We start from the raw sequence: 12,604 nt of genomic DNA, 5'->3' as shown, positions 1-12,604 counted from the left end.
CAAAGATAGAGGTCAACTTTTGAAAAGAAAGCCACGGACTGTTGTGTGAAGGTTGGTAAAGATCCCATCTAGCCATGGAGAAAAAACTATGACAAAGAGTTCTTTGCTATTTTCTCTGACAGAAGAAAGAAAAAGAAATTAATGATCTGGAGGATGATGTGGATTGCACCCTCAGCAAGTTTGCAGATGACACTAAACTGGGAGGAGAGGTAGATACACTGGAGGGTAGGGATAGGATACAGAGGGCCCTAGACAAGTTAGAGGATTGGGCCAAAAGAAATCTGATGAGGTTCAACAAGGACAAGTGCAGAGTCCTGCACTGAGGACGGAAGAATCCCATGCACCGCTACAGACTAGGGACCGAATGGCTCGGCAGCAGTTCTGCAGAAAAGGACCTAGGGGTTACAGTGGACGAGAAGCTGGATATGAGTCAACAGTGTGCCGTTGTTGCCAAGAAGGCCAATGGCAATTTGGGATGTATAAATAGGGGCATTGCCAGCAGATTGAGGGACGTGGTCGTTCACCTCTATTCGACACTGGTAAGGCCTCATCTGGAGTACTGTGTCCAGTTTTGGGCCCCACACTACAAGAAGGATGTGGAAAAATTGGAAAACGTCCAGCGGAGGGCAACAAAAATGATTAGGGGACTGGAACACAGGACTTCTGAGGAGAGGCTGAGGGAACTGGGATTGTTTAATCTGCGGAAGAGAAGAATGAGGGGGGATTTGACAGCTGCTTTCAACTACCTGAAAGGGGGTTCCAGAAAGGATGGATCTAGACTGTTCTCAGTGGTAGCGGATGACAGAACAAGGAGTAATGGTCTCAAGTTGCAGTGGGGGAGGTTTAGGTTGGATATTAGGAAAACTTTTTCACTAGGAGGGTGGTGAAACACTGGAATGCGTTACCTAGGGAGGTGGAAGTTTTTAAGGTCAGGCTTGACAAAGCCCTGGCTGGGATGATTTAGTTGGGGATTGGTCCTGCTTTGAGCAGGGGGTTGGACTAGATGACCTCCTAAGGTCCCTTCCAACCCTGATATTCTATGATTCTATGAAAAGATGAGCTGCTTCTCAGGTGCAGTCACCCAAACTTCTGACTGAGTGTTCAAGAAACAATATAAACCTCTTTGAGAAAAGTTAGAGAACTTGGTGGAAGTTCAGAATTCTTCCTCAAACACTTTTAGGGTCATGGTTTGTTGTATGAAAAAGGAGAATTGATGGCTTAGCTTCACAAATACATTCTGTGGAACTCAAGAAATTGTCTCTGTATTTGCATATTCAGTTACCATGAATATGCTGAAATTTACACTAAGCATGAGGACTTTAGATAAAAACACTGTGTGCATATTTTACACAACAGAGGGCTCTACAGAGAGGTGCTAAACTTCCAAAAGTCATTTGTTAGGGGGCTTATTCCTTCACCCACTTACTTCCCTGGTCCTTCTCGCATGAACAGAGAGCAACAATACCCGAAGTCCAAAGGTGCAAACAATTTGATGTTTATTGGGGTGAACTTCCAGCAACCATGATTCCAGTTTCTTCCTTAGTGTTCCCCTTCCCAGCTCTGACACCACGGAGCCTTACCTGTGTCCCTGTTCCCATTCCTTCCCTTAGCTAAACATGATTCCAATTTCCCCACCCCCATTCCCTGTTCCCATTTCCCCCTTTATCAAAACATGATTCCAATTCCCCACCCCCATTCTCTGTTCCCATTCCCCTCCCTTACTTCCTGTTTGACTGCAGAGTATATAGTAAAACTTGAGTTCTGCTTAGCTATACCTTACCCTATCATTTTCCTGAAATTTAACTAACCAGTCCTAACATATTGTAACATGATTATTTAACCAATTATATCCCACCACCTTAATTAGTTTACACCCAGCAAAATTAATTATACAGCAGACAGAAACAATCACAGAACCAGACAGAGATTATACAGACAAACAATAGCAAAGTGGGAACTATAATGACAAAACAATACAGAAGTGAGGATTTCACATCCCAGCTATGGATAAGTGAGTTCTTGCCAGACAGGATGCTATCAAACTAAGTTTTCTTTTACATCTTCAAGGCACTTCCCTTTCTCTGGAGGTGATAGGCATTATCAGGACAGGATTGTATTCCTAACAGCCCAATAGCACCTTATTTCAATGTGACTAGGTTAGAATATGTTAGAATATGAGGATGTGACCGTTCGCTTCCCAGGTTATGGCTGCCTCTGCTGCTTAGCCAAAGGCCTTAGCCTAAGAACAGGGCCTCAGACTGTCACAGTAAGAGAAGGCTCTTACACCAGCAGACAGTGATTTTGATTCTTTCTTTTATACCTCTATAACTAGCCAAGTGATAAGAATACACCTAAATTCTTAGATTATAGGCCTTTACAGACAGGCCTGAATATCTATATCCTAACATCATTGAAGGAGCTTTTGAAGGGACTTGGCAGATTATGGGCAGATGACACTGTTGTCACAAGTCTCAGTGCAAATCTGGTGTAATATAATTAACAACAAAGAACTGAAACCACAGAAGGAGATAACTGAGAAACAATTCAGAGAATGTCTTTATTACTTAGCCAACATGATTGTTACCAAATAAAAAGTTCATAAACTTAGCCCGGAACAGGGAGAAGAGGCTGAAGCCTGGATGATAGAGTGGAATTCTGGGTTCTTCTCCTCCAGTATTTAAAATGTAAGATTCAGATTTCTATCCCATATCTATGTATGGGAAAGTGATTATGCCACAGTTTGTTGTCTCAAAATGGTAGAACATTGTGGAAATAAAATCACAGAAGACAAGATAGAGTGTAAAGATCAACACTCCTATTTAACCATCTCAGCATTAATCAAGTGTGGTTTTGGCACATTCAGGTTGACAAGGTTGCAAGTTTGTAATAGACAAAATCCCGGATTTTCAAAGGTATTTAGGCATCACTGCAATCAGCCAAACTGATTTAGGAACCTAAATATCATTTGAAGGGATTTAGGCACATAGGAGCCAAATCCCATTGACTGAGAATGTCGGGTGGGAGGGTTCTAAAAAATGTAAATTTTTCATGTTAAGGAGAATCACACACTCCTCTCGCCTTGTTTTTTTCCTGAAAAAAGTCATAATTACACATAGTTTTCTGCTCCATGATGTATAAGTAATCTACAACAGTTAGATTATTCTCTCTTCATACATTTGTGGATAGTAGTGTATTTTGGGGTGCATCCTTACTCCTTCAGGGATCAAATCACCTGGAAAAGAATACGGAGGAAGTGTGGCTGTGATCTTGTGCTCCTCATCCTCACTGGCGTGCAAAGTGGGGTTGGTGAAATACTGCAGGTAGCACTTCAAAACTTGCAAATTGAGTCCATAGTGTACAGTAAGAAAGTGACAAAGGGCAAAACATGGTGAAAACTACAGACTTTCATTTCCTCATCCTATAGGCTAGGCAGATCCATCAATCTTCCTACAGGCTTTCACAAAAAGGAATGAGGAAAGAATCATGAAAAATCTTTTTACTGTGTTCTTTCTACATGAAGAAGGTGGTTTCCTCTCATTCTTATGTTTATTATCAAATGATCTTGTTATTGGTTTAAGTTGATACATGATATGCAAGAGTTATAATAAAGGTATAGTAGTGTGTTTATCTATATAATTATGTGTGTGTGTTTGTGTGTAAATATACTAATAATAGCTCAGCATTTTATGTCCACAGTAATGCTCAGCCTTCAGGCTTGTTTATCTGTACAAAGTCAATTTGCCACACAAAAGCTCTGTGTTCCTCTTCCTGCCTTGCATCATTTTCAAAGGTGTTTAGGCACTGAGACCACAACATTGTTCTACCTAAGGAGTGGCAAGCCAGAAGCTGATTGGAAGAGGAGGTCACATGTTATTGGCTTAGATTACCTGGAGATGTACAGAAATTGCTAGGGAAGGTCCTATGGACTCAGGGTTCCATTGCCGGGAAATACTGCTCTGAACTCCTCCTTCCCTCCCTTCCCAGGTGCAGTAATACTTTTCACAAAGGCTGCCTTGCTGCAGTGATAGGTCCTTATGGGCTGTGTAGAAATTCCTGTCGTGCTGCTCAGAATAGAATTGTAAAATGCACTTGATCTCTAAATTATGCTTCTTCACCTGAAAAGCATAACGCGTTGAGTTTCTGTCCCTGTCTCCACCAGTGGCCGGGCCACATGATCCTCAGTGCCACATGGCAACACTATAACATAAGGGGTGTGGAGATTCTTACGCTCAACTACATGACAAGAAAGAATACTATAGTGCAATCACCTTTCTCCTCCTGACATTTCTTTGAACCTTTGGACCTTTTGATTCCTGTGCTGGGGAACATATGGCCCCCAGTCACTATACATCACGTAGGTTTGTGATCGTAGAATGGAACTGCAGCTGTGCAAGCATTAGAATACTCCAACATGGATTCAACTCTTAAGCATTTGGCAATGGCTCAGAAAAGGAGCTTAATCTGGTTTCATCTAAAACTGTTTTTCTTTGTTCTAAAACATCCCCCATGATATCGTCGTGTTTGATATCTGATCACAGTGTAATGGGGAATGACGAAAAACAGAATACACGGGAAGTCCAGCGAAGTGCCTTTTTGCAAATATTTTCCCCTAACCTGTGGTGGAGTGATGGTGGGGAAACACCCGTGCCCGACCCCAACCCCCAGATTACAACATTCAAGGTCATTTTCCTTTCATCTGAATTAATTCTATATTAATAAAAGGCAGCACTCATTCTATTCTAATCTCATTCATATCTGTAATTAAGGGTAAATATAATAGCTTCTACTTCCCACCCATTAGATTTTTAAAAAATGATTAAAGTGAAGCAATTATTCTGTTGCAAAATATCATTTTGGTTTGAAAATCAAAGTTTCAGCTGTATGATGGAAGCAGTCCAATTTTTTAAAACTACCAATCAGGTATTAATCAGTTTTGATAAATGCAATTTTTTATTTTTTAAAAACTCAATTTGTGGTTTCATTTTCTGGATTAAGTGAAGGTTTCCTGGCTAAAATTAAAAGAAGATAGGGCTGAGAGTGTGTTAGAAATGCAGACCAAGTTCCAGGTAACAAACAAACAAAAAATCCAAATTGACAAAGAACTGATGGATGTCTGAATCTGGTAATGGATCTTGCTGTGTTGAGATTGCTTTTCTTCTGCGTTTTTTTTTTTTTAACTCAAACTTTGAAATCTGACTGGAAAATTCAGTGTGTTACATTTTTTTTTTTTTTTGATAATACAATGTACACTACAAACTATAGAGTTCTAAAGGGTGGCAGGAGTGCAGGGGAGGGATTTGCACATAGTATGCTAAATTGCAAGAATATGTCTGTAAGATTTATATAGTTTAGCTCAAAGATATGCAGCATCTTGTTTCCTGTGTTTCCTGGGTAGTATGCTGGTGGGACACAAAGATAACATCAGAACATTAGCTTGCACTAAATGGAAAACATGCAACCATTTTAACCCTGCCTAAGTCAGGAGAGGAGTTTGACAGATGTAACACTTAACTTGCAAGTCCATCATTTCTTAATGGCAAATATGAATTTTGAATGCCTAATAATTCGTACAGTTATGAACAAATATGGACAAAGAGCCTTAAATGCTGTGTAATCTGTAACTTCATGGTTTGTAAATGTTTTCTCTTTCTCTTTGCTGCAGGCCATTAATAATGTGACATGTAGGCTGAACAATAATAAATGACCATTGTTCTATTTACCTGCATCTCAGAAAAAATACATATATATTTTATCTTAGTTTTCCACAGTGGAGTGTTTAGGGAGGCCTCCTTAACTGCACAAAAATGCATGTTTTTGTTGCCTTTGAAGAATGACTTTGTTGTCCCAGTGAAAAACAAAGGATTAAAAAAAAAGAAGAAATTAGTGTATGTGATGATGATAAAAGTTCATTAAGAGACAGCAATGCTTTTTCAGAAAAGACTGATCTTTATTATAGATAAGAAGCTGTTTATAACATCCTACTTTACATAAAAATTATTGATGGTAAAATATGTAGTAGTAATTGTGACCATGCTGTACATGCAAAGGTAATGCACATTCATATACCAAGAATATACACATAGAGTCCTTGAATGAACAAACCCTACAAGCAACCAAGGCGGTATCATAATGTTGGAAGTCCTTTCTTTCAATCTTTCTTAAACTTTTGCATATTTCTGTTCACACATGTCCAAAGTACCAGAATGTTGCTTTATATATAATCCATATATTATTATCTACCTTTGTAGATTCATGTCAACAAGCGTTTGGTACCAAGGAATTAGTAATCATTATAATATATAATATATTATAGTGGAAAAGAGAAGTAACCAATAGCTAAACAAAAAAAAACTCATGGGTTGCTTTTAAGATTCTTATCACTGCTTATTTCCAATATAGTTGTCTAAGTTTTCTGTCTGTAGAGATCTCACAGCCTTTCCAGGTCTTTTAATGAAGAAAACAAAAAAATATAATGTGTGCAAATTATTTTAGATTAACCAAGATTCATTTTATTTTTACAAAAATTCAAACTCCATTTTGATGTATAATCTTAAAAAAAAATCAAATTACATCTAGTCGGATGTATGTAGAAAGCTCTAAGGCTGGTTGTGAGTTAAATCTTTCAGACCACTAGCCACTAGACACATGGATAATCCATGTACAGATTAGCTGATCCGTCTTCATGTGAAAAATGTATGTATGATAAAAAATACATGGTTGAGTTGGATTTTTGTGGCTAGCAGTCTTTCATTCCAGAATGAATTATTCAATAAAAGACATTCAATAAAATTATACATTCAATAGTATATTCAGAATGAGTTGATAACTTTTTTCAGGGAATTTTGTATGTGTTTCTTTGCCATTATGTGACTCACTTGCGAACATTTTTGTCAGTGCAGGTGTATATTAAAAAGAGCATAGCCACCACAGGTGTATATTAAATAATTGCTAAATGTAAAGATATTAGCAACAAGAAAGTTGAGACTAACATTCTCACATTTTTAAAACCTGTGTAAATTACATCCTCTTGGAATTTCTATAATGCCAAATGCTAGACAGCTTATTATGTAAAAAGCCCTAAAATAGAATCAATCAAGGATTACTTGTTGATAACCCATTAGTTATGTACACATTGCTCATCTGGAATAAAAGTAAGATAGTTTTATAGAATCAAAAGTTATCTTTGGATGTTTCTAGAAGTACAGTTAGCGAATAAGGATGTTTTAATTTCTGATTTTCCAGTTCATGGGTCATATTTGACCAACTGCTTTCATTAGAAGACATGCCACTTTGTTGAGCTATTTAGGAATTAAAAAGACTGTCTTAATTTAAAACAAGGAGCCTTTGTTTTAGTTGGTGACTGCCTTGTGAAATTTTTCAGTTCTCAGCGGGTTAACCAGGGAACAGGGGCAGAGTCATAATTGGCCTATTTAGAGTATTTTGCATGTGAATAGTGTGTTAGTGAAGCATTACTAAGTCTGTTGTGAGTGACATGGTGATTAGAATTTAGATTAGGGAAAACACATTCTGTACTTTATCAAGTACAGTAATTAGTTCAGTCAGTAAAAGTTGATTACAAGTAACGATAAAGTTAGATTTTTGGTACTTAATTTTAAAATTTCTTTATTAAATGGTAAATTTGTTCTTAATATAAATGGTAGTATCTATACCTGTTTTATTGCATATCAGAATAATTAAAAGAACAATGTGTTCAGTGCAGAGTATAATCAGGGGATTTATATATTATGGGTAAGTTTCAATGTAGTTTATAGCAAATAGAATCTTACTCTTAGAAAATTGTTCTTCTTTCATACTCTCTTACAGATTAAAATTTGTCTTTTATTGTGGTCAGATACTGTTTCCTGCTATTTCATAGAAACTAGAGTCCTTTCTTGACTGAGTAGATTTTGCATTTGTGGATGTGTATCTTGTTAGTTATAATGCAAACATGAACAAGATATACTTAAAAAGTCCTTTGCTGCTGCTGCTCTCCAATAACCTGAGATATTTGGGGTTACTTGTTTCCCAATAACTTGGCAAATTAGCCAGGTTTTTTTTAGCAATGTGTAATTTTATTTTTACATTGTAATCAAATATTGTGTACTTAGCGTGTATATTTTGTATGGTATCTGCTTTGTATATTTCATGCCCAGACATGAAAATCTTCGATATAGTCAGATAGTCAATGTAGTAACTATTTTAATACACACTGAACCATAACATTAGCAACATGATAAAGGTTTTTTTGTTACCAAAAATATGTTCACAGGCACATTTTGTCTGTTGTGAAGAAAATGAATAGTACTCAAATATATTTCCTCAATGTAGCTTCAAAAGTTTGTGCTAAACAGTGATCGTATTTGCAGAAAAAGGCATAAGTCTACTTCAAATGTAAGTAATTCTAGGTTTTTTGTTTTTTTTTAAAAAAAGAAATTACTCTATAAAGCATCCTTAGCAAAGGGAAAGACCCTGAACTGGAAATGTTTAATACTGTGTATTTTAAAAACTTGGAGGCTCTTAAATAGTATTTCAGTTTGCTTCATGCAGGTTTCTTTACATTGTTATTTTAAGCAATAAGAAATGGCTAATGGCCGGGAAAGTTAGATTTCACAATATCTATTTTTAAAATCTTTTAGCAAAGTCTCCTTGGAGGTGACATGGATATTGGCAACCCAGGAGCTCTCTCACCCACCAAACCTGGCTCTCAGTACTATCAGTATTCTAGCAATAACCCCCGAAGGAGGCCTCTTCACAGTACTTCTATGGGTGAGTTACTTCGTCTTGAACTTTTTTTTCCCCATTAAAAAATAACAATTGAAATTTCATTTTATTTAACAACATTTTATAGTAAAAGCAATAATTTAACTGAAAACGACAGAGCATGCTTGTACTTTCAGCTGACAATACAAACGGGATTTTTTTAATGTTAGCTGATTCTTTGCTTCCCCTTGGTTGCACACACAAGGGTCCTTTTTAAAACAAAACCATGGTAAGGAGGGAACAAATTATCTAACACACTAAATCTACACGTTCACTATTTCCCAGCAACTTTCCATCAAACTTCCTGATCTCAGTAAGTAGCAATGGTGTCCATTTTATTTTACCAAAATGCTAGAAGTCTAGACTAAAGCTGGAAAAAGCATAATCAGGTAGCTTGTTGTTCAGCAAATTTCAAAGAAAACATGTCTTACAATGACAGGTTTCAGGGTAGCAGCCGTGTTAGTCTGTATTCGCAAAAAGAAAAGGAGTACTTGTGGCACCTTAGAGACTAACAAATTTATTTGCGCATAAGCTTTCGTGAGCTGCAGCTCACTTCATCGGATGCATTCAGTGGAAAATACAGTGGGGAGATTTATATACATAGAGAACATGAAACAATGGGTGTTACGTGTTTTAACAATGTCTTATAATGGCATTTTATCTTTTTTTTCAGAAGTACAAACAAAGAAAGTTCGAAAAGTTCCTCCAGGTTTACCATCATCAGTAAGTACTGCTTGTCTGCCAAGCTTGTTTGTGTTGTCTTTTGCTTTGTTTGATCAAAAGGGGTTATAAATTAATCCAATTCCAAGCTCATAGAGCATTTATCAATAAAGACTGTAGACAAGGTAGGGATAGTCTAAAAATCTTGTCACTTGACTAAACTTTGAAGTGATTAATTACACGATGAGGACAAATGTTTCTTGGTCATGTTGATTTTCAGCAGGGAAAACTCCAAAGAGAGCTCTGGAAAGATGCCTGAAGTTTGGGTAGTTACCTGTATGTGGCTCTGGATAGAATGAGCATTAGTTTCACGTGTTGGTTAACTTCTTTGTCAGTATTATGATGATTTATGGATTTGCATTTTAAAAGAGATTTGTGGAAAGGATTTATGAGAAATTTACATGGGTCTAAGCCCAGAATACAGGGAGAACATCTTTATTTTCTACTGAGGTACCTGAATTAGAGTTATAAAAGTAACTGCATCGATAGCTGTCTGAATGTGTGATACCAGGTGTCAACCAGTGGAATCCAGCTGTTGCCAAAGGCATTAGGGGTTATTTAATAAATAAAGATATAGTCAATAATTACCCAGATTCCCACTCTCCTCCTGCACCAAATATGATATATACTTGTAATGAATATCCTTGATTAACTTTTTTGTGGGAATATGGATACTATCTCAGCTAAAAAGATACATTTTTTTCAATGCTTACCTTGAAATCTATATCACAGGCAATTAAACGCTGAAAAGTCTTTTCAGCGGTATATAATCGTTTCTTATGTGATCCAAATAACTTTTCATTTGATTTATCTCGTCTACCAAAATTTGATAGATTCTTCTTTTTCGTCTTCTTTTTATTTTTACTGAAAAAAAACTTAACAAATGTATATTGCAGTTTTTAAAAGTATTTATCTCGGCATAATGTACTGTAAATTTATAATAGCCTTAATAGAGATGATAAAGTATTACAATAAATATAGCTTGTAAGTTTTAGTTGGCAAAGAATTATATTTTTCTCTGCATCTTTCTATTAGTTTTGTTTGTGCTGCACTATTATATAGGTTGATAAAGCATTACATCTGTGCTAAAATATATTGGATAGATTTTCAATCAATAGCTGTAAACAAAAAAAATCTTATACTGAAAAACGGACAACTTTTTTCACGTCATAACCATATTTCCATTATCTATAAATGTGTGTATTAGGAAGACTTAAGTGGTAATCAGTCTTGCAGAATATATGAACAAATTAACATGTTAATCTGAGATGGACTTTTTGTTTTTATTGTAAACCCAATTAAAATTGAAGTTTACAAACGAACATGTTTTAAAGAGGCACATTTACTCCTGTGAATGTGAGAAACTATAGTCTCACTACTACTTATCTTAGAAATAATAAAATTGAAATCTGAAAGGGACAGACTATGAATATCACCATTTAAATATGAGAGGCGAGGTGGCTGAGGTAATAATATCTTTCATTGGACCCACTCCTGTTGGTGAGAGAGACAAGCTTAGAAGAGCTCTGTGTAAATCTGAAAGCTTGTCTCTCTAGCCATCAAAAGTGGGTCCAATAAAAGATATTACCTCACCTACCTTGTCTCTCCAATATCCTGGGACCAACATGGCTACAACAACACTGCATACAATTAATTTAAATGTTCCAGTTATTGTTTTCTTTGTGATATTGGACATATGTGAATATGTATCATTTTATTGTTGAAATACGGAAATTGTGAAAACAAATTTGCTAGTAATAGACATTTTTTATTAAAAAGTCACTGTACCTATTTTTAAAGTTTACTTAGCTATGTATTTTTACTGGCCTTTTACAGAAATAGTTAATATCCCCTCAAAGGTTTTTGTGAGTGTTTTATGCTTGAAGTTAGCCGTGGATTTAATTTAGATGAAACTTTAACTTTTAATAGCTTATATGACAACTTCAAATGATATATTCCTCACAGCTGTTTACATTTTGAAGCAAGCCAGTACATAATATGGATAATATTAAATACAGTGGAATGTACCTTTGAATGTTCTGAAATGGCAGAATAGCTTTGTGCTGTAAAAGCCACATACTTGCAGAGTAAGGCAGAAATGCTTAAAGATGCAGTGCTCTATTTTCTATCTTATATTTAAAATTAACAATTTGCTTTTTCCAGGATTCAGAATTTCGCATATTTCTTTCTGATACACAGTCTATTTGTGTGCTATATTGTTTGTTTTCTACTTGCTTAATCATTGTCATACAACAATTTCTTATGAATTAAAAATATTTCCCTGTAGACAGCTGACCACTTCAGGACAATTACACTGATACTGTTATATTCTTGTCATAAGGAGAGAGTTTTATTATGATGGTGTCTGCAGTCTAGTCTCACTGTGGAGATAAGGTTGGTAGGTGTTTCTGTTAGAAACCTCTACAGTCAGGGGCTTAAAACTCTGCAGTGAAAGTTTGCTTTGGGCAGATTCTGAACTTACAAGAACCAGAAGCATTTGACTTTTTTGCACAATGGTATCAAAACTCTTCCTCGTTTAAACCTTTTTTAAAAAATTCTATTTTACATTATTGAAATACTTAACCTTTTAAACTCTCATAAAACCTGTTTGTTTGTTTTTTAAATAAGATTTCTAGGCCAAATAATTCTTAAGGTGGACTATACACCCTTAAGTTTGTGAAATTTGAAATTGTGTTTTACTAGGTGTACAGTAAACAAAACAAAACCCGCAACCTCCCCCACTCATTTTTCCCCCAAATACTTTAATTGTACAGTGTTACCTAATCAGAATATGTGATAAATTAAATGTAAATATTCAGTGACAAGAATATAACAAAGATTCTTAGAGATGCATAACATAAGTGTGTTTGTATAAATATAACTTTGGCTTTGTGCTATACATTAATATGTATCATGAGAAACCATTTGCAAACTTCATAGATTTAATCTGAACCATTGTCATCTCTAAAAGAATAATGCATCTTTTAAAAGGATCAGAGTTTATGTATGTGATACATCTTGCAACATTAGCCTAGATGGGACTGTTATGTTGGATAAACAATAGGCATTTATAAATTGAGTAAATAGATTACATTGTATTTAGCTGATAGGATGAAAATATTAT

The 12,604-nt window shown here is 35.7% G+C and overlaps 1 protein-coding gene across 14 annotated transcripts in view; it reads left to right on the top strand.

Moving 5' to 3' along the window:
* TCF4 (transcription factor 4) overlaps window positions 1-12,604 on the top strand; it is a 315,105-nt gene that overhangs the window by 185,569 nt on the left and 116,932 nt on the right. For all 14 annotated transcript variants that reach the window (XM_073343585.2, XM_073343588.2, XM_073343590.2 and 11 more), the window contains 2 exons: window positions 8,637-8,766; window positions 9,434-9,483. In XM_073343585.2, coding sequence (XP_073199686.1) covers window positions 8,637-8,766; window positions 9,434-9,483 — 180 coding nt within the window. The remainder of the gene's footprint in view (window positions 1-8,636; window positions 8,767-9,433; window positions 9,484-12,604) is intronic.

This window comes from Lepidochelys kempii, chromosome 5, assembly GCF_965140285.1.
Source record: "Lepidochelys kempii isolate rLepKem1 chromosome 5, rLepKem1.hap1, whole genome shotgun sequence".
NCBI lineage: Eukaryota > Metazoa > Chordata > Testudines > Cheloniidae > Lepidochelys > Lepidochelys kempii.
The sequence above is the reverse complement of the archived record's forward strand: the minus strand, read 5'-3'. Positions and strand labels throughout refer to the sequence as shown.